The sequence below is a fragment of the Spizellomyces punctatus genome, assembly GCF_000182565.1.
Source record: "Spizellomyces punctatus DAOM BR117 chromosome Unknown supercont1.19, whole genome shotgun sequence".
NCBI classification, from domain to species: domain Eukaryota; kingdom Fungi; phylum Chytridiomycota; class Chytridiomycetes; order Spizellomycetales; family Spizellomycetaceae; genus Spizellomyces; species Spizellomyces punctatus.
Genome location: NW_015971555.1, coordinates 201366 through 221476, shown reverse-complemented (window position 1 = coordinate 221476; position 20111 = coordinate 201366). Strand labels below are relative to the sequence as shown.

Below are 20111 nucleotides of genomic sequence, written 5' to 3'. Positions count from 1 at the left end.
AGGAGTTTGGCTGTCTGGCACGCCCATCACTCTCAACGGACGACTTACCCGCCATCAACACCTGGTAAGGAAATGGAAACAATTGACGTTCTTCTTGGGGTATGCAGTACTTGCTCTGTGGGACATTCAATAACCTTCTCGTGGCGCGTCTTTTGATAGACCTCTGAACCGATACCACTATGCCGGCCACCATCCTCGTTCCATCCAAACAAGCCGTGGAAGCCTCCCAAATTTCCCAAGGCCAAACCCTTGAACTAGCTGGATGGGGATTGGTTGGTGCCTTTGTTCGTGCGTGGGCTTTGGGAATGCAGCGCCGACCGGTTTTGGAAAGTGAGTTGGTGTAGTCACCGCAGGGATGTTTGCCGAACAGCCGTCGACTAATGCTGACGCTATGACTCGACATGTAGGACCTCACTTGCACTTGTTATTTGCTGCGGGCTTTGCCGGGATTGGATACTGGGTGTCAAAGATTGAGAAGGCAGAATTAGACGCTTTGGAGAGGGAGAGAGACAAGTTGGTCAAGCGACGAATGCTCCGTTTGCAAGGTGTGCCTCAGTAATCCAAAGGGACCTCTGCAGAATACCATCATAATAGTAGCCTTTAGAAATGTGTGAGAAGCAACTGTTGTGATTTAGAGGGCCGGAATGTGGCTCGCGACTTTCAAATTGCATTTTCGTCCGTCCAGGTTCAACACGAGATCAGATATCCAAGCCATCACAACCGCAGAATGTGCAATTTTGGCCGTGCGGATGGATGTGTGAATACTTTGCACTGTTTATTAATACCAGCTACTCAAACTCTTCGCATATTTACAAGAATTGTTCTCATCTTGGTGTTCTCCCCATTAAATCCAATACTCGCTTCTCAGATCCCCTACATGTTGGTCCTTCACAATCAACTCTCTTCGGCAAACAAAGCTCGCATTTCCCCATCATCCACTACATCCACGGGTGCAAAACCTTTCGCATTTGTGATCTTGCGGTTGGCCCCTTGTTCTAAAAGGAGTTTAACAATGTCTCGAGCACCGAGAAAGGTTGCTGAAACCAAAGGTATCATATGTGAGATATCATTCTAGTATCCTAAATAACGCCTTTGCTCTGATTACCAAGATGCAGTGCGGTATTTCCTCCCTAGGTATGAAGATGTTGATCAGTATGGCGGAAAGCGACAATAATCGTTGCCCAAAAGTAAGCATACCCCGAAGGTAATATCCAAATCATCCTGTAATGTTCTCTCCACAATATCCTTTGCGATCGCATCCTGCCCACATAATATCGCCAAGTGCAGCGCTGTAATTGAGCCTATGTATGCCCCAAGGAACTTGTACGCATCTAGTTCCACGTCTGGATCGAACTTGACAGTTGGGTCACGATGCTTTTGGGCCGTCAAAGTCTTGTCCTCGAGAAGAAGTGAGCGAACTTTGCCGGAGTCGCTGGACTTTATAGCTATTGATTGGAAGTATTAGATGGATAAAACATGGACTATTTTGAGGAAGGTCATGCGACTTTACCCTCGAATAAGGCCTGGCGAGACATCGTTCATAAAGACAAATATAAAATTAGTCGCAGGAATAAGAATCGCTTAAGCTGTCATGGGCAGCTAACTTTTCAGGAAATGTGGTATTACCTCGATGGATCCCATTTTTACTCCGTCCGTTGAGTGTGTAGTCGAAATACCTTTGTGTACGATAAAACATGCTGTGGGCAGGTGCAGCCTTATTGCAGGCACGTGCTTACGTGATATGCGCGTTTGTCGCAAACAAGCCTCTGGTCGATGCAGTATCAACAAATCATTAGTTTGCGAGCATAAATAGACATTCTTTATCAAAGTTGAATTTTATATTCAGATGATCTGCAAGCACAACACGATCTGTTCCTGATCTTATAGGAACCATTTACATCTTTACCGTGTCTGTCCGGGCGAAGCAATCGGTTTCTTTGAACTTCTTTGAACTTCTTAATTGCTTGCTCAACGAGGGCAGTCTTCAGGCTTATAGCAAGAGGAACAGCTGGCTATTTCTCGGGGACAAATGCTTTGCATGATTCAGAACGGGGCATACTACAAGTTACAGTGTCGCGTAATTTAATTGGCATACGGAGAGGGCCGTACAGGTGGAAGAAACAAGAATTCGAGAATAAAAAGAAGGCATTCGAAAGAACCGATCTTACCGCATGACTCGCACACAAAAGTCCTGCAATGACCAAAACTTTATCAATAAACCGTAAACACAGTGACAGATAAAAGTTAGGTACAAAGTTCGACGAGCCTACGAGGATTCGAACCTCGAATCTCCTGATCCGTAGTCAGGCGCCTTATCCATTGGGCCATAGGCCCGGGTGGGTGCGGGACCGACGTTAAAAAAATATGTAAGTTTCGTAAACAAAAGAAACCAAAGCAAAACAAGATGAGTGTCACGTGACTGCTTGGCGCCACATTCTCCGTAAGCCTTGATCGCGCCCGACAAGTGAAAGACTGCCAAACCTTATCTAGAGGTAGGTTGGTCTTTGGGTGCTAGCCTTTTTATGAGGTTGAAGTCAGTGCACTGGCTTGGGAGCGCAAAGTGCCTATTATTCGCTAAAAAGCGCCGGTCATTTTTGAATAGCAGGTTAAGACCTGTCAAGGTAGCGCCAAGTCCAGTCTTGCGGCCCATTGGCAGATAAATTCCGACTATTTGAGAAGACAGCGCAAGATGGGCAACTCGCACTCTATTCAGACCAGGGTGGAACGGGCAGGGAAAACAGGTATGGTCGCCCAGCGTCAGTGCTTTGTCTGTATCAAACTCACAGGTTGTTTTTAGGCGTTCTCACACTCACCCAAGCGAAGCTGAAGGACGTCCCTCCAAAGATGGTAGCAATGATGTGGCAATTGCACAACCTTAAAAGTTTGGATTTGTAAGGATTACCTGCTTTTGTCAACAGCGTGGACATCTCCTTGCTAACGTTTCTGACACATAATAGATCTAATAATCGCTTGAAAAGCTTGTATGTCATCAGTGAGTTTGTCCAAGACCTTTTATGTAACCGTCTTATTCTCTTTCATGTAGGCCGCCACCTCTCAGCTCCTTTGCCTCACTCAAAATCCTCTCGCTCTCCTGCAATCGCTTCATTACACTCCCTCCTGTTACCAATTATCCGGCGCTTGAAACGCTGAATCTTTCCCACAACGCGCTTCACACACTTGATCCTTCCATTTCAGCTTTATCAGCTCTAAAATGCCTCGTATTATCTCACAATGTCATTACAAATATTCCCGGGTCCATAGGTCAATTGAAGAAGCTTGTGACCCTGGACATATCATTTAACAAATTGACAACGTTACCGAGTGAAATGAGATTATTGACCTCTTTAGAGGAGCTTAATGTGGAGAACAATGCTTTGACCATGATTCCGGCGGAGTTTGGTGGCCTCACGTCGCTGAAAACAATGAAATTGGCCAGAAACCAAATTTCAAAGTTTCCGGCGGAAATCCTGTCTGAGACCAGTGTTACATGGATCGATTTGGAGGGTAATCCGTTTGGTGAAGCGGAATTACGTGCCTTAGAGGGAGCTGAGAAGGTGAGATGTTTTGAAATCGGATGATATATTCGTGCTGTTAACAATTAATTCATATGATAGTACGAAGCGCGACGTAAGAACCGAATTGACCAATTCTTAAAGACATAGAATGAGAATATAGAATATAAGTCACAAGGGATTGAAATGGACGTACAGCCTATATGTCTATATGTAGCGGGACCTATATTAGTATTTTGGTAATGCATTGGGTCATAATAGACTAGTACTATACAGTAGTGATGAAAATTGCACTGATTACCCTACTCTATGCTGCTCTGAATCGGAATCCTGCATCAATAAATGCACTGAGAAGCCTATCAAAAATGTAAAGCCAGTAAGTCAAAGGCGAGAGTGTAAGTTGGTGGTGGATGATACGTACTTGAGAAAGTCATCATTATCCATCTTGGCTGCTCGCATCTCAGCCATGCCCACCGAATCCAAAACATCCATAACCGCTTGTTTCACATCAAAATCCATTGGTACATCTTTGCCGCTTATCGAACAGTACGTCTTGTAGTTATGTGATAGCATGTCCAACACAGACTGGGTCTTGAAATTGGCTGCCACCGTTTTATTCTTTCTGACGAACAAGATCCTCAACAAGCCATCCCATTCGTCGAAATTCACCGGAGGTGGTGGTTGACGAGGCTCCATCCTTACAACACTGCTTTCTACTTGTGGTGGTGGCCGAAAGTTGTTCTTTCCGACCTTCATCACATGGTCTACTTTGGCAAGAAGTTGGACATTGGCGGATAATCGGCAGTACAGACTCTCCCCTGCTTTTGCAGTTAACCGTAAAGCGAACTCGCGCTGAAACATGAGAACCGCACAGCGCCACAGAGGCCGGTGTTGCAGGAGTTTGAATACGAGGGGAGAGGAGATTTGATAAGGGGTGTTACTGATGCAGACATCAAAGTATGGGAGATCGACCTTGAGGAAGTCACCGAGGATAATGTCGAGCTTTCGTTGTTCTGGGCTAATGAGTTCCTCGTGAGTTCTTTCGTACCAGGATATAGCGGGGTTGCTTCGAAGGGACCATATCTAACTTACGTTCCCTGCACACGTTTGGTCAATTCAGCAGCAAGCCGAGGATCCATTTCAACTACGGTAGTCTGAAAAGGATAATATCAAAAGTAAGCCCTGTGCTGTTCAGCACATACAAACTCCAAGTCATGAACCAACCTTCTTCGCCTTTTCTAATATCTTGACCGTCAAGTTACCCGTACCGGGACCAATTTCGAGTACATGGTCGGTCGGTTTCAGAGCTGCCTATCCACGTTAACTTTCCGTTAACGCATGTCGTTTTACAAAAATCGGCATGTCGCACCTTTTCAACAATCCCTTGCGCAACAAGGGGATTTTTCAAGATATGCTGACCCAAGCCTTTATCGAAAATAGGGTTCGCTGCTCGGGTGGAGCTCGCCGTACGGACTTTTTCCACCTTTGGCATGGTGTTCGGAATGGTATTATATCGGAAATTCGGACAGGAGCTGCTAAAAACCACAAGGTGTGCGTGCGTTCCTTGGGTGTCACGGTTCAAAAACAGGTGCAAAGTACATGTAGGATGCAATTGTCAAATAAACTGCAGAAAGCGCTGCGACCCTCCAGCTTGCTTACCCAACTCTGACCAATCAGAATAATGGCTCATTTTTTTCTTTTTGATATTCTGATTCGAATGGGAAAAATGTCACAATAAACAAAAGCTTGGATTGATGATACCAAAAACTTGAAAATCCGTTGTCTTGTCCTCTTTCGCGCTTCTGATACCTGATCGTTGAGTTCAAAGCATGCCTCAGAACGAGTACATTGAAGAGTCGATCAAAAAGCATGGCCGTCGTTTGGACCATGAGGAGCGCAAGTACGTTACATGCAACTGAACTGACTATCTGTGTAGTAGACAACTGGCTTATACTCGTTATGCTTGCCCAACAGGCGGAAGAAGGAGGCCCGTGAGGTTCACGCTCGGGCTGCCCACGCCAAGCGTCTCCACGGTCTAAAGGCCAAATTATACAACAAGAAGAGGCACGCCGAAAAGGTCCAGATGAAGAAAACAATCAAAATGCACGAGGAACGGAACAACAAGCATAAGTCTGCGGATCAGCCGGTGCAAGAGGGTGCTGTTCCCACATATCTTTTGGACCGTGAGAATCAAACGCGGGCCAAAGTTCTATCAAATATGATTAAGCAAAAGCGAAAGGAGAAGGCTGGGAAGTGGCAGGTCCCTCTGCCGAAAGTGAAGGGCATGGACGAAGCGGAGGTATTCAAAGTACTCAAAACCGGAAAGAGGAAAACAAAGCAGTGGAAGCGTGTGGTGACCAAGGCGACATTCGTTGGAGAGGGATTTACGCGGAAGCCACCAAAGTACGAACGATTTATTCGTCCTATGGCTCTTCGGTATAAGAAAGCACATGTTACCCACCCGGAACTTGGTGCAACTTTCTGCTTGCCAATTTTGGGAGTCAAAAAGAACCCAAGCAGTCCGATGTACACTCAGTTAGGGGTGATAACGAAGGGAACTGTGATTGAAGTAAACGTAAGTGAGTTGGGGTTGGTGACGCAGTCCGGAAAAGTCGTATGGGGTAAATACGCACAGGTGACGAACAACCCGGAGAATGACGGGGTAAGCATTTTAGCAGTCTTTCCCTGTCGACTACCTTCACTGATGTTTGCTCTTGACATAGTGTATAAACGCCGTTCTTCTCGTGTAAGGTTCAGTTCAAGGCATATATTTTGTATAGATAATTATTCAGCATGAGTGGGGAGTTCCTTTCCTTGGGTCTGCTTTTGTAATATACTCAAATTAATTCACTAGCCTCTCGTCTTGGGTGCTTGCACCGTAGACCTCTTTGCATGTGCCGCTGAATATCTATTTGACCATGCAAACTCTGTGTTCCCCCGAGTCAAGGTCCAGAAATAAATTGGACTTGTTTCCAGTACGGTTCATTTCTGTAATCCTTTTATCGCAGCGGATATGCAAAATAATTCCTAGATTGGTTGATGTCTAATGTTTCATTGAAAGTCCGGGAATTTGTATGACATTGATCTGCTCGTCCCATGCACATGTTGCCACCTGCCCCTCGAAGAACATCGACATATCCACGCCCAACACAAATTCCGTGTGCTGATCATGTACATGCGCAAGTCTGTTCCCTCCCATCGCTGTGTCCCAAATTCGCATTGTCATATCATATGACGCGGACGCGATGATATTGCCGCTATGTGGGGAGCATTTTACTCGTCGGACTGCATAATCGTGGCCCAGTAGTACCATCGCCTCTCGGTCTGGGAATCGAAGATCCCATACTTTCACACTGTGGTCTACACTGCCAGTAACCAGCGTGTTTGGATGGTATTTGTTCCAATCCAGTGCAAGTATCTCTGCGTTGTGTGCTCGTACAGTTTGTACTGATCGTGGTTGGCGTACATCCCAGACTTTCAAGGTATGATCGCCGGACGCCGACGCGAAGATATCGCCACTGGTTGGGGACCAAGCGGTTTGATAGATGCAGTGCGTGTGTTCTTGCCATGTCGTTAGAGATTGTGGAACTTCAGGATTCCACTTCAGATCGCATCAGCCGTGCTTGACAAATGAGCAACTGCGGTCAAAACCTTGCTTACCAGCTTGATCGTCTGATCCCAAGAGCCCGATATGAATGTGTCCTTCTTAACGAGGTTCCACTTCACCGCAAAGACCTCTCGTGTATGTTCGCTCCAATTCCGCACAGGAAAGTCCTTATAAGGATCATATGTCAGGTTGCTTTACTAGTATCACAACTTTTGCGTTCTTCGAACAACGTACGGGTAATGTTACATCCCAGAGTTTGATGCTCCCGTCTCCGCTACTTGTAACTATTTGGTTCTCATGCACTTCACTCCATGCACAGTCAAATAGCCCATCTTGTGTATCGTAACTTGATAGGAGGTGACATGGTAAATCAGCCGCATCTCTGCTCCAACCACTCTAATTTACATACACTTTCTCCACATCGATGCCTTCAGGTCCCGCTCCAAGGCCCAAGACCCATAATCGCCCATTCCCTACAATCCCAAAGTTGGCTGCAGATGCACATGCTATCCGGTTTTCGAAGAAGGGACTGTACTCAATCTGAGGGCAGCAATTTAGGAAACACCATACTTCGACAGTGAGCTGAGACAAGCATTACCGAATAGCCATTATAACCCGCGGTTCGATACCGCATCACGGCAGCCATCGCTTTGTAGCAGAGCCTAGCTATTAAAAATTGAGTGTTCCGGACGTTTCAACCTTGAATGAGCAGTATTTCCTGCTCAAAGCTACGATGACTCATCTCGGCTTGTCGTGTCACCAACTCGATCTCGCAAAGCGATTTGCTTGGAAGTTAACACTGACAGACTTACAAGATTTTTTACCATCCTGACTGCGAATTAAACCATCACCAAGGATTTGGACGGTCCAAGTTGTAACATCTGAAGCATCTTGAGTTTGCGTTGCAGATTCTCCTGCGAGGTAGCCTGCCACCATTTTCCAGTAAGTTCATTCTCGTGGAGTTCGTCCACACAATGCCAGTCTAGCACACTTTGCGAACCAAGTCAGATCCAATACCTTCCAGGGATTGGGAAGCGTTTCCTCCTCAGTCCGCAGCGATTTGGTACATTGGCCGATGGGGCTGACTCATCAGTGGCTGGTAGCTTTGTGCATGTTCAAGATGAATTACCAAGCCTTTATAAACAGGCAAATCAACGAGATGAAGGTCATATATTCTGAAAAGCACTGTCTTCATAAGTAGGCACAAACACATCACTATTTGGCATTCCAATTCTCAACCCATGAAGTCCCCCAAAGGAATTTGAGCTCGGCCGTTTTGTACCGTACAAAGAGTGCACTGGGCGTGTCGATAGCATCCTCTCAAGTTTACGTGCTCGAAATCTGGGTGAAATAGTGGCTCCAAACGACTATGGTTTGGGCCCTATTGCAGCGGTTCACTCTAAGGAATTCATAGCGTATCTTCAGAACGCTTACGAGGAGGTCACTTTCGTCCAGAGGCCGTAAATGCCGGATGCTGTTGCCTGTTCCTTCCTTAACATATATTCAAAACTAGTGGGTCAAAGTGGGTGGCAACCCTGAGGGTGTATTCCCAGATGTGAGTGCGGTGAGGGATTTTGCCAACCTGAGGTTCGTCCAGTACCTTATTAAAGGATTAATTGGGATGCAAAGTAATTTTCCATGGTTAAAACCTTAAGGAAATGGAAGCAAAACCCGCCTCAACGTAACTTCCCCTACTCACGAGATGGCGGTCCCTTGGGAAGACCTGGTTACTAGTGCGTTTTTCTCATACACAGATCTTCACTGTACGGCAGGTTGATTAGATTATGCCCGACTTGTCTAGCTGTTTTGACATGACTGGGGTAATCGCCGAAGGTTCGTTCGTAAGAGCTTTTGGGATTGCCGCACCTTCCACTGACATTTGGCGGGCACAAGGCACCTTCCAAGCTGCATATGAGGCTGCACAGGTAGCATTGACAGGAGCAGAATTACTTATAGAGGAAAAGGCGCACGGGATTTTCGCATTGTGCAGACCACCAGGTCGTATGGAATGACATACTACATCAAATTCTTCATGTCACTAGTACTTACCTCTCGACTGCAGGCCATCACGCCCAGCGGGATCTATGTGGTAATGTTATTACCCTCATCAACCTTAGCTGCTAAAGCAAAAACAATGGAGTAATCTCGCAATCTGAATGGCAATCTTCAGGTGGCTATTGTTTTTTTAACAATGCGGCTATTGCCGTACGACACCTCATCCATGTATTAAAGGTGGGGAGGGTTGCCATCATCGATATAGGTACGAGACTGTTTCGCGCTATGTAAGGCAGCATTTGCATTGCTGATATTTGAAGCTCAGACTACCATCACGGTAATGGGACACAAGAGATCTTTTATGAGGTAGTATGCCAATTTGAGGGCACTGACTAATTTAGGAAAGTAAGAACTCATTGCGGGAGATTGAAGAACAGTAATCCCTTATATGTCTCCCTCCACGGAGCATTGGACTACCCATTTTACTGGGGGGCGGAAGATGAGGTCGGAGAGAACGAAGGAGCGGGGTTCAATGTCAACGTTCCTCTCAAAATGGGAACACAAGATAAGGTAGATTTAAACATCAAGGTTTCGACAGGGCGATGGATGGCCTTCATGAGTTTTTTTATTTTTTCTTTGAAGGAGTACATAGAAGCCTTGCAAACCATCATTGACACCCGCGTCAAAGAATACAATCCTCAGATAGTCGTTGTGTCACTGGGTGTGGACACATACGCCGTATGCCCTCCGAATTCTGTTAGGACCAACAGGTGTATTATATTGACATCTCCTGTTCCTAGAATGATCCAATTGGCGGTTTCTTTCTCACAACACCCGCCTATATTCAAATCGGACGAGCTCTATCCTCGCTGCGCTGCCCAACACTTTTTGTTATGGAAGGAGGATACGCGGTGGAAGAGATTGGGGATAACGTGACGAATGTTTTGCAAGGCTTTGAGAACTATATCGCGGCCTGTAGATAGACCGTGAAGACAAAGGCAAGACAATGTATATATTGAGTGCTCTCTGTGGACCACTCCAGAAGTATAAACAAATAGTTATATAACATTACACTCCATATGGCCTATACTGCTGGGGCCCTCCGGGCTGTGTCGGCATCGGTGGAGGCATTGCACCAGGAATATTAGTACTGTAGAACACGTTTGTAGAGTAAGGTCCGTGTTGTGTTCCGGGCTGAGCGTAGGGGTTTGGACCGTATTGCAGAGGCGTATTCGGATCCCAGGTTCCTATCACATACGAGCATAAAGGGTCTCGGTTGCAATAATAAGGGTGCATCCAGCAGGCACTTACCAGGTGGAGGCATCCCTTGGGGGTAAGGCTGTGGCATCGTACCTGTACTTTGGCCGTATGTATAGAGGCCCGGCTGCGTACTCGGCGGTAGAGAGGTCGGATATCCGCCAGGAGCACCGCCATGTCGTGGTGGAAGCGGTGGCCCTTGTGGTTCCGATACATGGAGATTCGTCACGCTGCGTTGCAGCTCGGCGATTTGGTCCTTCTTGTCAACACTCCGGGTCATTGCGTAGTCCTTGCAGTTTTGGGAAAATTTGTTCAAGACGTTTTGAAAATCTGAGTAGAATTTGACTCCTTCCTGCATGTTTGAAGTGATATCTTTAAATGCTTTGTAAGCATTGTCCAAGTTTTGGAGCGCCTCTTCTCTCTCACGAATCAGTCCGCTGGTCTGTTTCGACTCTACGAATTTCCTGTTTGCCTCCTATATTTTGCCTACGAGCGTTAGTCAGCTTCATCATGGCAGAAAATCGGAATCGTACCTGAATAGCAGCCAAGGTTTGCTCCTGCTGATCGATCATATTCTGCACGCCGTCTTGAAACTGATCATATTTTCTCAACTGCTGATTGAAAAGCTGTTCATCGTCAATTTCCTCATGTCGGTTAGCCGCCTCGACAAGCCTCGGGCCTAGAAATGGTATTAGCGTTGGAATGGAATGTGTCCATAAACTTCATCCCCATCAGTGGATAGTACCAATGTCATCCGAAGCAGACAGTTTCTTCAAATTGTCCACGAGAGGAGCACGGTCCTTAATGTTTGCAGTCAGTTGATTCAGTAGCCCCTTGAGCTGTTTGACATTTGGATCCCGTGACACCAATGTAGACGATGCTGTACTTGATGGTATGGACGCCTCCAACTCTTCCTGAATAGAAGTGGGTGTAAGAGGGACAAGACAGGTATGCGAATCTAGCTTATGTACCTTCGTCAAACTGAGGGACTCAATGTAGTGCAGGTTCTTTTCCAACTTGGATCCGATTAGGAGATCTGATTTCTTTGCGGCATTCAGTTTGTTCCTGTAAACTTTAGCACTTTCTCGGAGATTGCTGGTAAGGTCCCTGGAAGGTGTGCGAGACCACTTTGTTCCCAATTTTGCGCGTATCTCTTCGTCCTCTTTTTCTTCTTCATCCAGCGTTCGGACAGCCTACGGAGAATTCCTTATAGACGGGATTTCGGGGTTTGCTACTATTGCCACGCACCTCATCTAGAATCCCATTGTCGCGGTCAGCAAGAGCAGCGATCGTTGCCCAGGTATCTTGCAAGCTTTTCGCACCGCCTTGGCGGCGAACTTCCTCTGAATGTTGTAACAGAGACGATGGTAGACCAATCGGCTGTTCAAGGGCTTCGATTGCCGCTGGCAGATTGAGGGATGACAACGTGCTGTGGCCCACTTATTATTCATTGTAGCTGCTAGATCGCCCGAATGCAATCACATACCTCTGGGCGAGGGTCGTGGCTTCGTTAATTCGATTGATTATGCTAGACACAAGTGCATCCTTTTTGTGGCTGTACAAGGACGCAGATTGATGTACAGAAAACGGCACCAGTTTAGAGAACATAGGCGGGCCTACTATGTCCGACATAGAACTGAGATCTGGTATGAGAGTAGGCTCAACCATTTTGGCACCTCCTATTGGTGGCAAGGATTCGATGCGAGGTATAGTCTCCATGTCTGCCATGGTTTGTGTCAGCAACGACCGATCGATAAGTATCCCACTTGAACAGATTCCCCATGACAGTCACGTACAAACAATATCATTGTCCTTCTCAGCCCGTTGCAACGAGTGTTCCAGCGTTGCTTGCAGGTTCTGTCGCCAATCAGAGGTCATTATCTTCAGGCATGATACACAAAGGAAGGTAGACACCATCACACCTTCAAATCCGATTGCACGTACGACGAAGCCTTCTTGTAGAGCGCATTATCCATGGCTTTTTTTACGTAAACTTGCGCAGACTGTAGTCGGGCGATCTCCTCCCCGTATTTCCCTGAAGCTAGGCACTCTTGTGATTTTCTATATTGTGCCGCAGCCCGAAAGTGATTTGACTTAATTTGCATATGCACCAGCCACGACTGAGGAACAGATGATGCATTTATTATCTGCAGTAAGGAGGAGAAAGCGCCTTGGTAAGATTACTACCTCAGTAAATACTCCCGCTCCAACGGCACTCTGGTGTGCGAGATCGTAAAACTCTGCTGCCTGTGCCGCCAATCTCGCGATGATGCCGTCTTTCATTTTATCTGCCCAGAATGTAGTTAGTTAGTAATAGCTAGGACAATATGTGACTGTTCTGGTGCCCTCACCAACTACAGCTTTATACCAGAAACACTCCTGCGCTTGTGCCAGCATGAAATTTGTCAATGTTGTTAACGTCGCCGCATTGAGATCAGCGGATGACGGAAGCGTCCAGTCGGTCAAATGTTGTTGCAGAGTTTGGAATGCACCTGCCGATTGCTAGCATGGCGATAGGGCGAATTAGCAGACAGAGGAAGTTTAAAAGAACTGTATGATGCAACCTGAAAGAACATGGCTGCTCGTTTTAACCCTTCCGCAGTTGAGCGGTTTTCCGACGCTCCGAGTTGACTATACATTGCGCCAATATTGAAGAGAACACAAGCTTTCTCAAAATTCAAGCTGAAGCTCGAGACTGAAAACATTGATCAGCACTCATCATAGCATCTAGTGAGCACTCGTCATACCGGACTTCTTGCTTTCTTTCCCGATAGAATTGTACCACGAAAAACAGATTTTGATCTATAATCTCGATGCATTAGTAACTTTATCATAGCATATGTTTGATGGCAGTATGCATCAAGCGTATGTCTTACATGTTGCTCGTCAATTGGGAATTTTGATCCAAGGTACAATAATTGCCCATAATATCTAATTGGTACTATGAATATCTATACCCACAGCACTCGAAGGGTATATCGCTGTTTTCAGCGAGTCTCTTTTACCTTAGGAGCTTGTTCAAGGACACCAGGTGAACATCAGGTACAACAATATCACCCCGAAGGGCGTCTAAATTTCGGAAATCATCAATATAGACGTCCGGGTCTTCAGCATACGATGTTGCAATGTAATTTTTGATCGGGGGTGCGAGTGAAAGCCTCTCGGTTCTGCAAAGGTCCCACGGGTAAGCTAAAGTCGCTATTAGAGAAAAAGCTTCGTTGTATAGTAATCTACCTCTTGAACTCGACCGGCAGCATATTAGTGGATGAAATGCCAGACATTGTTCGCGTGTTACTTTCAGAACCCGACGAAGCAGGTTTCAACTGAATGTGAGCAATCCGGCGGAGATGTCCTGAACGAAGAACAACCTTGAGAGCGGGACGTCGCGCTTGTCCCATGAAGTGTCACGTGCCATCCTTTAGCGTAAGCATGAGTCACTCAAGACCAGCGTGTTGGGCTCTAGTTGCCAACCTGTCTTTCTATCCAATTGCCAATGGTAGATGCACGTCAATGCGGCTGTGGAAAGCCAGCAGCTCATTTTCAAACTAAGAAAAAGACTGTAAATGAAGGTCGCTGGTTTTGGACGGTAGGTGTATGCTAGCTAAACGCTCTTTTGACTGCCTGAGAAGCCAATCCTACCCAGTGCCCGGATAGGAAATGCAAGTATTTTGAATGGGATACACCTCCTGTGAAAGCAGCACAATCAGACCATAGCGGAGCTGCCAATGTAGTTGACTCTGCCATTACTGGTTCTACTGCTACCAAACGTGCGTTACCTTGGCAGGGTAATAAGGGGAAGAAACCCAATAGTGCAGACTCCGGTTCCTCAATTATAGAGATCACATTGACCGTTCGCGATGTTTCACACATCTGTGCCAAAACATCCTTTCATGAAGCAATTCCAAAGATTTTCCACGCCGTAAAAGATGCAGAATGGGACTCAGAAGCCAAAGTCTGGATATTTGATTCGGGTCGTTACGATGAAGTTATCAAAAAATTGGAGGATCTGAAAAACGATGGCTTTTTGCCGCGAATCAATGAACTGCCGACGTTTGTGCACAAACTGTTGAAGACGCCTCAAAAATCGACTGAGACTGATTCCAATATTCTGCAGTCAATGCAAACCAAAATACCTCCGTATGTATATGAAAGATTGATGGACTTCCAGAAAGTGGGAGTCTTAGAAGCAATAAAGAAACAGGGAAAGGTATTATTAGGCGATGAAATGGGGCTTGGTACGTACCTGCCCTTTCTCGCTCCTCATGATTTGTTGAGAGAGCTCACCAAACTGCCAATGAAAATTAGGGAAGACAATTCAAGCCATCGCTATCTGCGCCTTTTATCGCAGCGAGTGGCCCGTAATGGTGATTTGCCCTTCATCTCTACGTCTCACCTGGCAAGCAGAGATCTGCAAATGGCTCGACCTCCCCGAGGAAAGGATACAGGTCATTTTTGCCTCCAAGGACCGTGTTTCTTCTGAAAGTCATTTTGTCATCACGAGTTATGACTTGGCGAGTAGAGAGGACATCAAGAAGCAGCTAGAAAAGGCCAAATACCGGATAGTAGTTGCAGATGAGTCCCACTTTCTAAAAAGTCGGGAGGTAGGCTGTTCTGCGGAAATTGCGACTCATTGCTGAACTGATCGAGGGAATGTACCGGCAGGCTAAGCGGACCAAGACAATTATTCCATTACTAAAGGGGGCGAAACGTGCCCTCCTCTTGTCGGGTAAGACCGAATTGTAGGATTAGAAGGCGCGCTGGAACCAATGGGACGGTGGCTTTCTTAGGGACCCCTGCGCTATCTCGACCGATCGAACTTTTCACGCAGATTAGTGCGTTATTACCTTCCTTTACTACTGCTGTGCAATTTGGTGTCAGATACTGTGACGGCAAGCAGGTACGTCTACGAATCTTTCCCTGGATGTTCGTGTCTATTGTAACTTACGTCAACGCTACAGAATCGGTACGGATGGGATTTCACAGGTACGGGTACTAGGTTGTTATACAAGAAGGTGGTTGAGAGCTCACGAAACCGTAAACCTCAGGAAATTCGAACATTGCCGAACTGCACTGGTTTCTTGAGCAAACTGTCCTCATTCGAAGGCTGAAAAAGGACGTCCTAAAGGAACTGCCTAGCAAGACCCGGCAGTGCGTTTACGTTGATATTGCTGCAAAAAGCAAGCAGACCTTTGCAGCTCTCATGGCGCAAAATGAGGAAATCAACGAAAGGCTGGAAGACGCGAAAACAGCCAGTAATACCAAGCACCGACAGGAAGTTACCCTCGAGAAGAGGACCCTTCTGATTCAAATGGTAAAGGTACCTTAACAGGTTACAATGTTCGTCAATCCTGCCAACAGATTCTATTTTTGCTAGTATCGTGAAACTGGGATTGCGAAACTGCCGGCGGTTCAAGAGTACTTACGAGAGCTCCATGATCACACGTCAAAAAAATTCATAGTATTTGCGCACCATACACATGTCCTCGACACTGTCTCTGAGCAATTGAATCAGCTAAAAGTAGGTATCTGCTTCTTCCTTCCCGTCAACTGATTCTTAGGCTGATAGTCGATTAGACACGATACGTTAGAATTGACGGAAGTACATCGTCGCAAGTACGACAGGACCTATGTGAGGAATTTCAAAATGACCCGGAGACGCGGGTAGCGGTTTTGAGTATCACAGCGGCTGGCGTAGGGTATGGCAGTCCAGCTTCTGTCATAGAATCGGTCGGCGAGATCTGATAGCGCATTTTTAGGCTGACCTTGCACGCCGCGGACTTGGGTACGTTCATACCTAGTTGGAGTACGTGACTTGTCTCACTGTCATATTGACACATTCACTGTGTGCACTTTCAGTTGTCTTTGCCGAGCTGTTTTGGGTACGTTAAATGATCGAAAGGATGAGTTCAGTCACCCAAGGCTTACCATCTCCACAGAATCCAGCTCAGTTGTTACAAGGAGAGGATCGGGCGCACCGAATCGGGCGGGAAGAAAACGTGGACATCAAGTATATTCTCGCACGGGGGACATTGGGTACGCTCGTAAGTTTGTTGAATATCTGTGATTACACATTGGCTGATGGTACTGCTGCAGATGATATCCAATGGCCCCTTATCCGCAGAAAGTTGGATGTTGTTGGCCAAAGTATTGACGGACACAGCGCAACCATGGATACGATCGAATCTTCATCTGCCAGGGATGAAAAAGAGAAACGGCTACAGCCTACGATTGATAAGTTCTTTGGCAGTGATGAAACGTTGACGGAGCTCATCGGCGGGAGTACAGAAATGGTGGAGCAGGAGAAAGAGGCACATGACAAAGGAAGGCATAGTGTGAAAACCCTGATCGAAGCGGTGCCAACGTTCACAGCTGTGGAAGGGTCATCGGACTATGATGCATCTCAATCCGACGACGAGAGAAACCCGTCAAGAAGGTTAAAGAGAAAGCATATTGATCAAAAGGACGCATATGAAGAAAGTGAACAGAAACCTAAGCGGTTTCACCGGGGGAAGGTCTAGACATTTGATGACGTTGCTAGACTTGGCAGTCATGGATTAAGTGATCAGCAGCGGTTTACGAGCATTAGCGACCATCTTGTTGGAAGGATTGGATAGGATGTATACAGTTAGGGAGCATATATTACATTATCAACATAGGTTCACGAAAATAATTTATATCTCGGCTACCCTTAATTGCCCTTGCCAAGCTCCACAAATTGCGTCGAGGGATCTACAGGCATGACCGTTTTGGCTCTTTGTGCCTTTTTTACAAAATGCCGCGGTGAGTCGTCATCATGTTGTGCATGTTCCGCTTCTTGTCGACCGACCAGCTTTGCACTTCTCTTTTCGTTTGCGCTCACAAACGGATGCACTGGGCGCACTCCTCCCTCCGGAATAGCGCTGTCGCTTCGCCCCCTTGCACCACCAGCCATGTCCTCCATCTCCTTCTTCATCACCAGGACGGTCCTAGGGTCCACTTCAGCGCTATCGCTCACATCCGCCACCCTCCCTTCTTGAAATTCTCTCTCATGCAAGCCAAGTAATTCAGGACCTTGCGCGCTTGTGCTCTTTGGTGCATATGCCTCACGCTCAAACTCACTCACAATGCGCATGGAATCATCGAAAGACAGGGTCGCAGATGTGGATTTGCTATCACATCCAGCCATTTCGCGTATTTTATCAGCGGGCAGACTAATGAGATCCTCTACTGTTGTCGACGACTCGTTGGCGACCTTGGTGATTCGTGATGGAGTAGGTTTGCTTGTCAGCGGCGCAGAGGCATCGGATTCAAAGTGTGGAAAGAAATTTTCAGTAGCGTCACCAGGTGGAGGAGGGACACTGGCCGATGCTGAAGATGCGGTTTGTGAGTCTTTGTCTGATCCTGGCACCTTGATTTCGCGGCTGTGGTGATATAATGCTGCTGGGAATGCCGGAAAGCGGCTCGCAGCGGCGATAACCATAAGCCTTGGTTTCGGGGCAACCGCTTGAACAATTCGTGAAAACATGTTGTTCTTTGATAGTGCTTGTTGGGGAACCAATGTGAGAGTTGGCAGAAAGTAGCCGCTGCTTTTTATACCCTGTGCGTTCATATGGTACGTAAGCGACTCAGACGCGTGACATCAGTGGTGACGACATTGAGACGTGGCTGCGCTTTACCAAAGGGTGCTTACCGTGGCTCTGGATCACAACTGTGGCAGTGCAAGAATTTTAAGTCCTAAGTAACAAGTAAGTTTTTATTTCAATAAGATTCCTTGATTTCCTCGATCTCTGGCAATGCGGCTAGGTCGCTTATGCTTTTATCTACATGCTCTACTTCATCTAGCGGAATATCATCACTTCCTACTTTGCGCGGAAACAAGACATCCAACCACAGAATCTCTCGTGCTCGTCGATTGAATCGCTTATCGAGCGTCATGATCAAAATGGAATTGCAGGGCCAGTTGAGGTATGTCATACAGGCGGCCAGAAGATCAAACAGCGGTGCCCTATACACGAGATATCCTGTTAGTATATCCGAACTACAACCCAATAATGATATATGGCCTACACTTGTCGGCTTGTAAATAACTCGATCACCATCATAAGGCAGTAAGGAAACCATTCTGCAAGGAAGACTGAAGATGTCCGTTTACTAAATGTTTTGAAAGACGGAAGCTCTCTTAAATTTTCTCGCACCTGACACCATGATTATAGATCGCGTCAAAACCGCCCGCTCTAATTGCCTTTGTTGGTTCTTGATCTTCGTTGAGGTACTCCCCTTCCTAGACTTCTGCGAGACTCCCGTACTAGCAGAGGCAGCATGGCTATTACTAGAAGACTTGGATCTATAACTCCCCCCACCATCTCCGCCCAACTCTGTCGGAATGCGGGTCCGCAGGGTTGGCAACGCTTCGTTGGCGCTGCGTAATTCGCCGAATATCTTATAATACGAAATGAAGATGACAGCGATACACGCTGCGATGAGAAGGCAACAACTAATTTGGACTGTTAAATGCAACACGATCAAGAGTCCGTTATAGCATGTACTTACGCTCCAGTGAGAGCCCTCCCTGCGGGCGACGGATCTGCCCAATGGACTAGACACATGAATCTAGCCCTGAATCAGCTATCGACTGCTTCATACATGCGCGCATTTGCTCAACTCACCCAGAACTTCTCATTGGAAAGCCGTACTCAGGGTGAAACCACCACGGCGAAACCCCTAATACTAATAAGCTGAACCACGCTCCGCCGATAATATATGTCAAGTGCTTTCCTGAAAGTGGCCGTATCTGGACAATGGTGGTATACCGCTGGGGTCCGAACGGATAAGAACTTTTAGCATAGCAATTGCTCATCTTCGTTGTCGTCACATTCGACTGACTCACCTCGTAGGCAATTGCCGCCAGCATTGTTATGGATAAGCCTCCAAAGTACAAATCAGAAAAGCCCACAATCTTTTGATTGTTGACATATCAACCGGAAAGCTCACAATTTTAAAATTCGATTGCGATTCCGGTTCTCACCTGGCATGCAACTCTTCCTGCAGCCCATCTCCCACGAACGGTATTATACCAGAACGTTCCAACGTTTCCCATGTTATTGAGCAAATCCGCAGTTGTCAGACTCAACACAAGGTAGTTCGCCGCACTGCGCATCTCTCTCTCCATCGTCCAAAAGCATAGTATCATCAACCCATTCGTGACCAGTCCCATGGTATGAACAAGGGCAACGTAGCCTGACATGGAGTGCTGCAGAGTATTATATGGTTCTGTCCATACTGTCCACTCTTGGACTTTGGCATTTGGCACTTGGTCCCTAAAATGTATGCGGTTCTTGTTGAGTTGTCTAGTGGCGGAACCAAGCAATCAAGAGTTGACCCACCAGAATAGATACCCCCCATTATATGACATTTCCTCCACTCAAGAAATCCGTGCCGAAGGGGATCCGGTCAAGTAGTTAAGTGGATATGAAGACTGGGGCCGCGGAAAATAGAGACAACTTTAAATCGTCTAAAGTTTATATTTGTTGCTATTATGGGCAATGAAATTTAAATCTGAATAGTAAGCTTCGCAGAGCTTGGACCAATGCTATGATCCTGAACCTGTACCCCCAAAAGCATGTATGGATCGGGAGATAACTTTCAATCGTCTCAAGTTTATATTTGTTACTATTATGGGCAATGAAGTATAAATCTTCGGCTGCATTAGTAAGCTTCGCAGAGCTTGGACCAATGCAATGATCCTGAACCTGCACCCCCAA

The 20111-nt window shown here is 46.5% G+C and overlaps 10 protein-coding genes and 1 non-coding gene across 12 annotated transcripts; 5 read left to right on the top strand and 6 right to left on the bottom strand.

Moving 5' to 3' along the window:
• The first annotated feature begins 2 nt into the window (after positions 1-2).
• On the top strand, positions 3-798 carry SPPG_08095 (uncharacterized protein). The gene is made up of 3 exons (XM_016756249.1): positions 3-64; positions 160-330; positions 408-798. Exons 2-3 carry the CDS (start codon positions 180-182, stop codon positions 557-559), a joined length of 303 nt encoding a protein of 100 aa, XP_016604546.1. The 5' UTR covers positions 3-64; positions 160-179; the 3' UTR covers positions 560-798.
• On the bottom strand, positions 746-2285 carry SPPG_08094 (uncharacterized protein). Its single transcript, XM_016756248.1, has 5 exons — positions 1627-2285; positions 1511-1523; positions 1198-1445; positions 1106-1130; positions 746-1037 (listed from the first exon to the last, which is right to left on the bottom strand). The coding sequence occupies exons 1-5, from the start codon at positions 1639-1641 to the stop codon at positions 895-897; spliced, it is 444 nt and encodes a 147-aa protein (XP_016604545.1). The 5' UTR covers positions 1642-2285; the 3' UTR covers positions 746-894.
• Positions 2262-2334, bottom strand: SPPG_10189. The gene has a single exon. It is a non-coding gene; the product is annotated as a tRNA-Arg (tRNA).
• Positions 2335-2498: 164 nt separating this feature from the next.
• On the top strand, positions 2499-3813 carry SPPG_08093 (uncharacterized protein). Its single transcript, XM_016756247.1, has 5 exons — positions 2499-2741; positions 2798-2891; positions 2958-2981; positions 3044-3554; positions 3615-3813. Exons 1-5 carry the CDS (start codon positions 2690-2692, stop codon positions 3660-3662), a joined length of 729 nt encoding a protein of 242 aa, XP_016604544.1. The 5' UTR covers positions 2499-2689; the 3' UTR covers positions 3663-3813.
• SPPG_08092 (dimethyladenosine transferase) lies at positions 3643-5148 on the bottom strand. Its single transcript, XM_016756246.1, has 5 exons — positions 4882-5148; positions 4737-4823; positions 4605-4666; positions 3934-4530; positions 3643-3868 (listed from the first exon to the last, which is right to left on the bottom strand). The coding sequence occupies exons 1-5, from the start codon at positions 5002-5004 to the stop codon at positions 3820-3822; spliced, it is 918 nt and encodes a 305-aa protein (XP_016604543.1). The 5' UTR covers positions 5005-5148; the 3' UTR covers positions 3643-3819.
• Positions 5149-5273: 125 nt separating this feature from the next.
• Positions 5274-6405, top strand: SPPG_08091 (rRNA-processing protein NSA2). The gene is made up of 3 exons (XM_016756245.1): positions 5274-5412; positions 5487-6174; positions 6236-6405. The coding sequence occupies exons 1-3, from the start codon at positions 5342-5344 to the stop codon at positions 6260-6262; spliced, it is 786 nt and encodes a 261-aa protein (XP_016604542.1). The 5' UTR covers positions 5274-5341; the 3' UTR covers positions 6263-6405.
• On the bottom strand, positions 6270-7955 carry SPPG_08090 (uncharacterized protein). Its single transcript, XM_016756244.1, has 5 exons — positions 7718-7955; positions 7529-7659; positions 7354-7465; positions 7173-7286; positions 6270-7113 (listed from the first exon to the last, which is right to left on the bottom strand). The coding sequence occupies exons 1-5, from the start codon at positions 7763-7765 to the stop codon at positions 6556-6558; spliced, it is 963 nt and encodes a 320-aa protein (XP_016604541.1). The 5' UTR covers positions 7766-7955; the 3' UTR covers positions 6270-6555.
• A 239-nt stretch (positions 7956-8194) lies between these two features.
• On the top strand, positions 8195-10097 carry SPPG_08089 (uncharacterized protein; the record flags this gene model as incomplete). Its single annotated transcript, XM_016756243.1, has 12 exons — positions 8195-8316; positions 8367-8559; positions 8633-8706; positions 8775-8852; positions 8921-8952; positions 9013-9117; positions 9182-9208; positions 9290-9379; positions 9440-9480; positions 9547-9684; positions 9757-9852; positions 9915-10097. 12 exons carry the CDS (start codon positions 8195-8197, stop codon positions 10095-10097), a joined length of 1179 nt encoding a protein of 392 aa, XP_016604540.1.
• A 14-nt stretch (positions 10098-10111) lies between these two features.
• Positions 10112-13769, bottom strand: SPPG_08088 (uncharacterized protein; the record flags this gene model as incomplete). The annotated part of the gene is made up of 16 exons (XM_016756242.1): positions 10112-10361; positions 10426-10846; positions 10905-11050; positions 11117-11285; positions 11343-11564; positions 11620-11800; positions 11858-12092; positions 12168-12228; positions 12294-12491; positions 12559-12659; positions 12723-12873; positions 12936-13066; positions 13119-13173; positions 13248-13302; positions 13377-13538; positions 13606-13769. The coding sequence occupies 16 exons, from the start codon at positions 13767-13769 to the stop codon at positions 10183-10185; spliced, it is 2631 nt and encodes an 876-aa protein (XP_016604539.1). The 3' UTR covers positions 10112-10182.
• A 68-nt stretch (positions 13770-13837) lies between these two features.
• SPPG_08087 lies at positions 13838-17054 on the top strand. Of its 2 annotated transcripts, XM_016756240.1 has the most exons (14): positions 13838-13957; positions 14015-14421; positions 14486-14606; positions 14677-14972; positions 15034-15097; positions 15159-15268; positions 15330-15354; positions 15417-15682; positions 15746-15889; positions 15946-16067; positions 16128-16153; positions 16228-16250; positions 16308-16404; positions 16465-17054. In XM_016756240.1, the coding sequence occupies exons 3-14, from the start codon at positions 14489-14491 to the stop codon at positions 16887-16889; spliced, it is 1716 nt and encodes a 571-aa protein (XP_016604537.1). In that variant the 5' UTR covers positions 13838-13957; positions 14015-14421; positions 14486-14488; the 3' UTR covers positions 16890-17054. The 2 variants fall into 2 exon arrangements, with proteins under 2 accessions (XP_016604537.1, XP_016604538.1); XM_016756241.1 differs by having other exon boundaries at positions 14015-14606.
• Positions 16888-17959, bottom strand: SPPG_08086 (uncharacterized protein; the record flags this gene model as incomplete). The annotated part of the gene is made up of 1 exon (XM_016756239.1): positions 16888-17959. One exon carries the CDS (start codon positions 17957-17959, stop codon positions 17060-17062), a length of 900 nt encoding a protein of 299 aa, XP_016604536.1. The 3' UTR covers positions 16888-17059.
• Between the last annotated feature and the right edge of the window lie 2152 nt (positions 17960-20111).

Coding starts and splice junctions, on each gene's coding strand:
- SPPG_08095 (XM_016756249.1), top strand. CDS start 180: ATGCCGGCCACCATCCTCGTTCCATCCAAACAAGCCGTGGAAGCCTCC. Junction 331..407: donor GCGCCGACCGGTTTTGGAAA/GTGAGTTGGTGT, acceptor CTCGACATGTAG/GACCTCACTTGCACTTGTTA.
- SPPG_08094 (XM_016756248.1), bottom strand. Junction 1,131..1,197: donor ATTTGGATATTACCTTCGGG/GTATGCTTACTT, acceptor CTTCATACCTAG/GGAGGAAATACCGCACTGCA. Junction 1,038..1,105: donor AAATACCGCACTGCATCTTG/GTAATCAGAGCA, acceptor CTTTGGTTTCAG/CAACCTTTCTCGGTGCTCGA.
- SPPG_08093 (XM_016756247.1), top strand. CDS start 2,690: ATGGGCAACTCGCACTCTATTCAGACCAGGGTGGAACGGGCAGGGAAA. Junction 2,892..2,957: donor AACCTTAAAAGTTTGGATTT/GTAAGGATTACC, acceptor GACACATAATAG/ATCTAATAATCGCTTGAAAA. Junction 2,982..3,043: donor AATAATCGCTTGAAAAGCTT/GTATGTCATCAG, acceptor TCTTTCATGTAG/GCCGCCACCTCTCAGCTCCT.
- SPPG_08092 (XM_016756246.1), bottom strand. CDS start 5,004: ATGCCAAAGGTGGAAAAAGTCCGTACGGCGAGCTCCACCCGAGCAGCG. Junction 4,824..4,881: donor CGCAAGGGATTGTTGAAAAG/GTGCGACATGCC, acceptor TAACGTGGATAG/GCAGCTCTGAAACCGACCGA. Junction 4,531..4,604: donor ACCAAACGTGTGCAGGGAAC/GTAAGTTAGATA, acceptor GGAACTCATTAG/CCCAGAACAACGAAAGCTCG.
- SPPG_08091 (XM_016756245.1), top strand. CDS start 5,342: ATGCCTCAGAACGAGTACATTGAAGAGTCGATCAAAAAGCATGGCCGT. Junction 5,413..5,486: donor TTGGACCATGAGGAGCGCAA/GTACGTTACATG, acceptor CTTGCCCAACAG/GCGGAAGAAGGAGGCCCGTG. Junction 6,175..6,235: donor ACAACCCGGAGAATGACGGG/GTAAGCATTTTA, acceptor CTCTTGACATAG/TGTATAAACGCCGTTCTTCT.
- SPPG_08090 (XM_016756244.1), bottom strand. CDS start 7,765: ATGGCTGCCGTGATGCGGTATCGAACCGCGGGTTATAATGGCTATTCG. Junction 7,466..7,528: donor GGCATCGATGTGGAGAAAGT/GTATGTAAATTA, acceptor CCTCCTATCAAG/TTACGATACACAAGATGGGC. Junction 7,114..7,172: donor GGGATCAGACGATCAAGCTG/GTAAGCAAGGTT, acceptor TGCGATCTGAAG/TGGAATCCTGAAGTTCCACA.
- SPPG_08087 (XM_016756241.1), top strand. CDS start 13,865: ATGGTAGATGCACGTCAATGCGGCTGTGGAAAGCCAGCAGCTCATTTT. Junction 14,607..14,676: donor AGGCGATGAAATGGGGCTTG/GTACGTACCTGC, acceptor AATGAAAATTAG/GGAAGACAATTCAAGCCATC. Junction 16,251..16,307: donor TCTTTGCCGAGCTGTTTTGG/GTACGTTAAATG, acceptor CCATCTCCACAG/AATCCAGCTCAGTTGTTACA.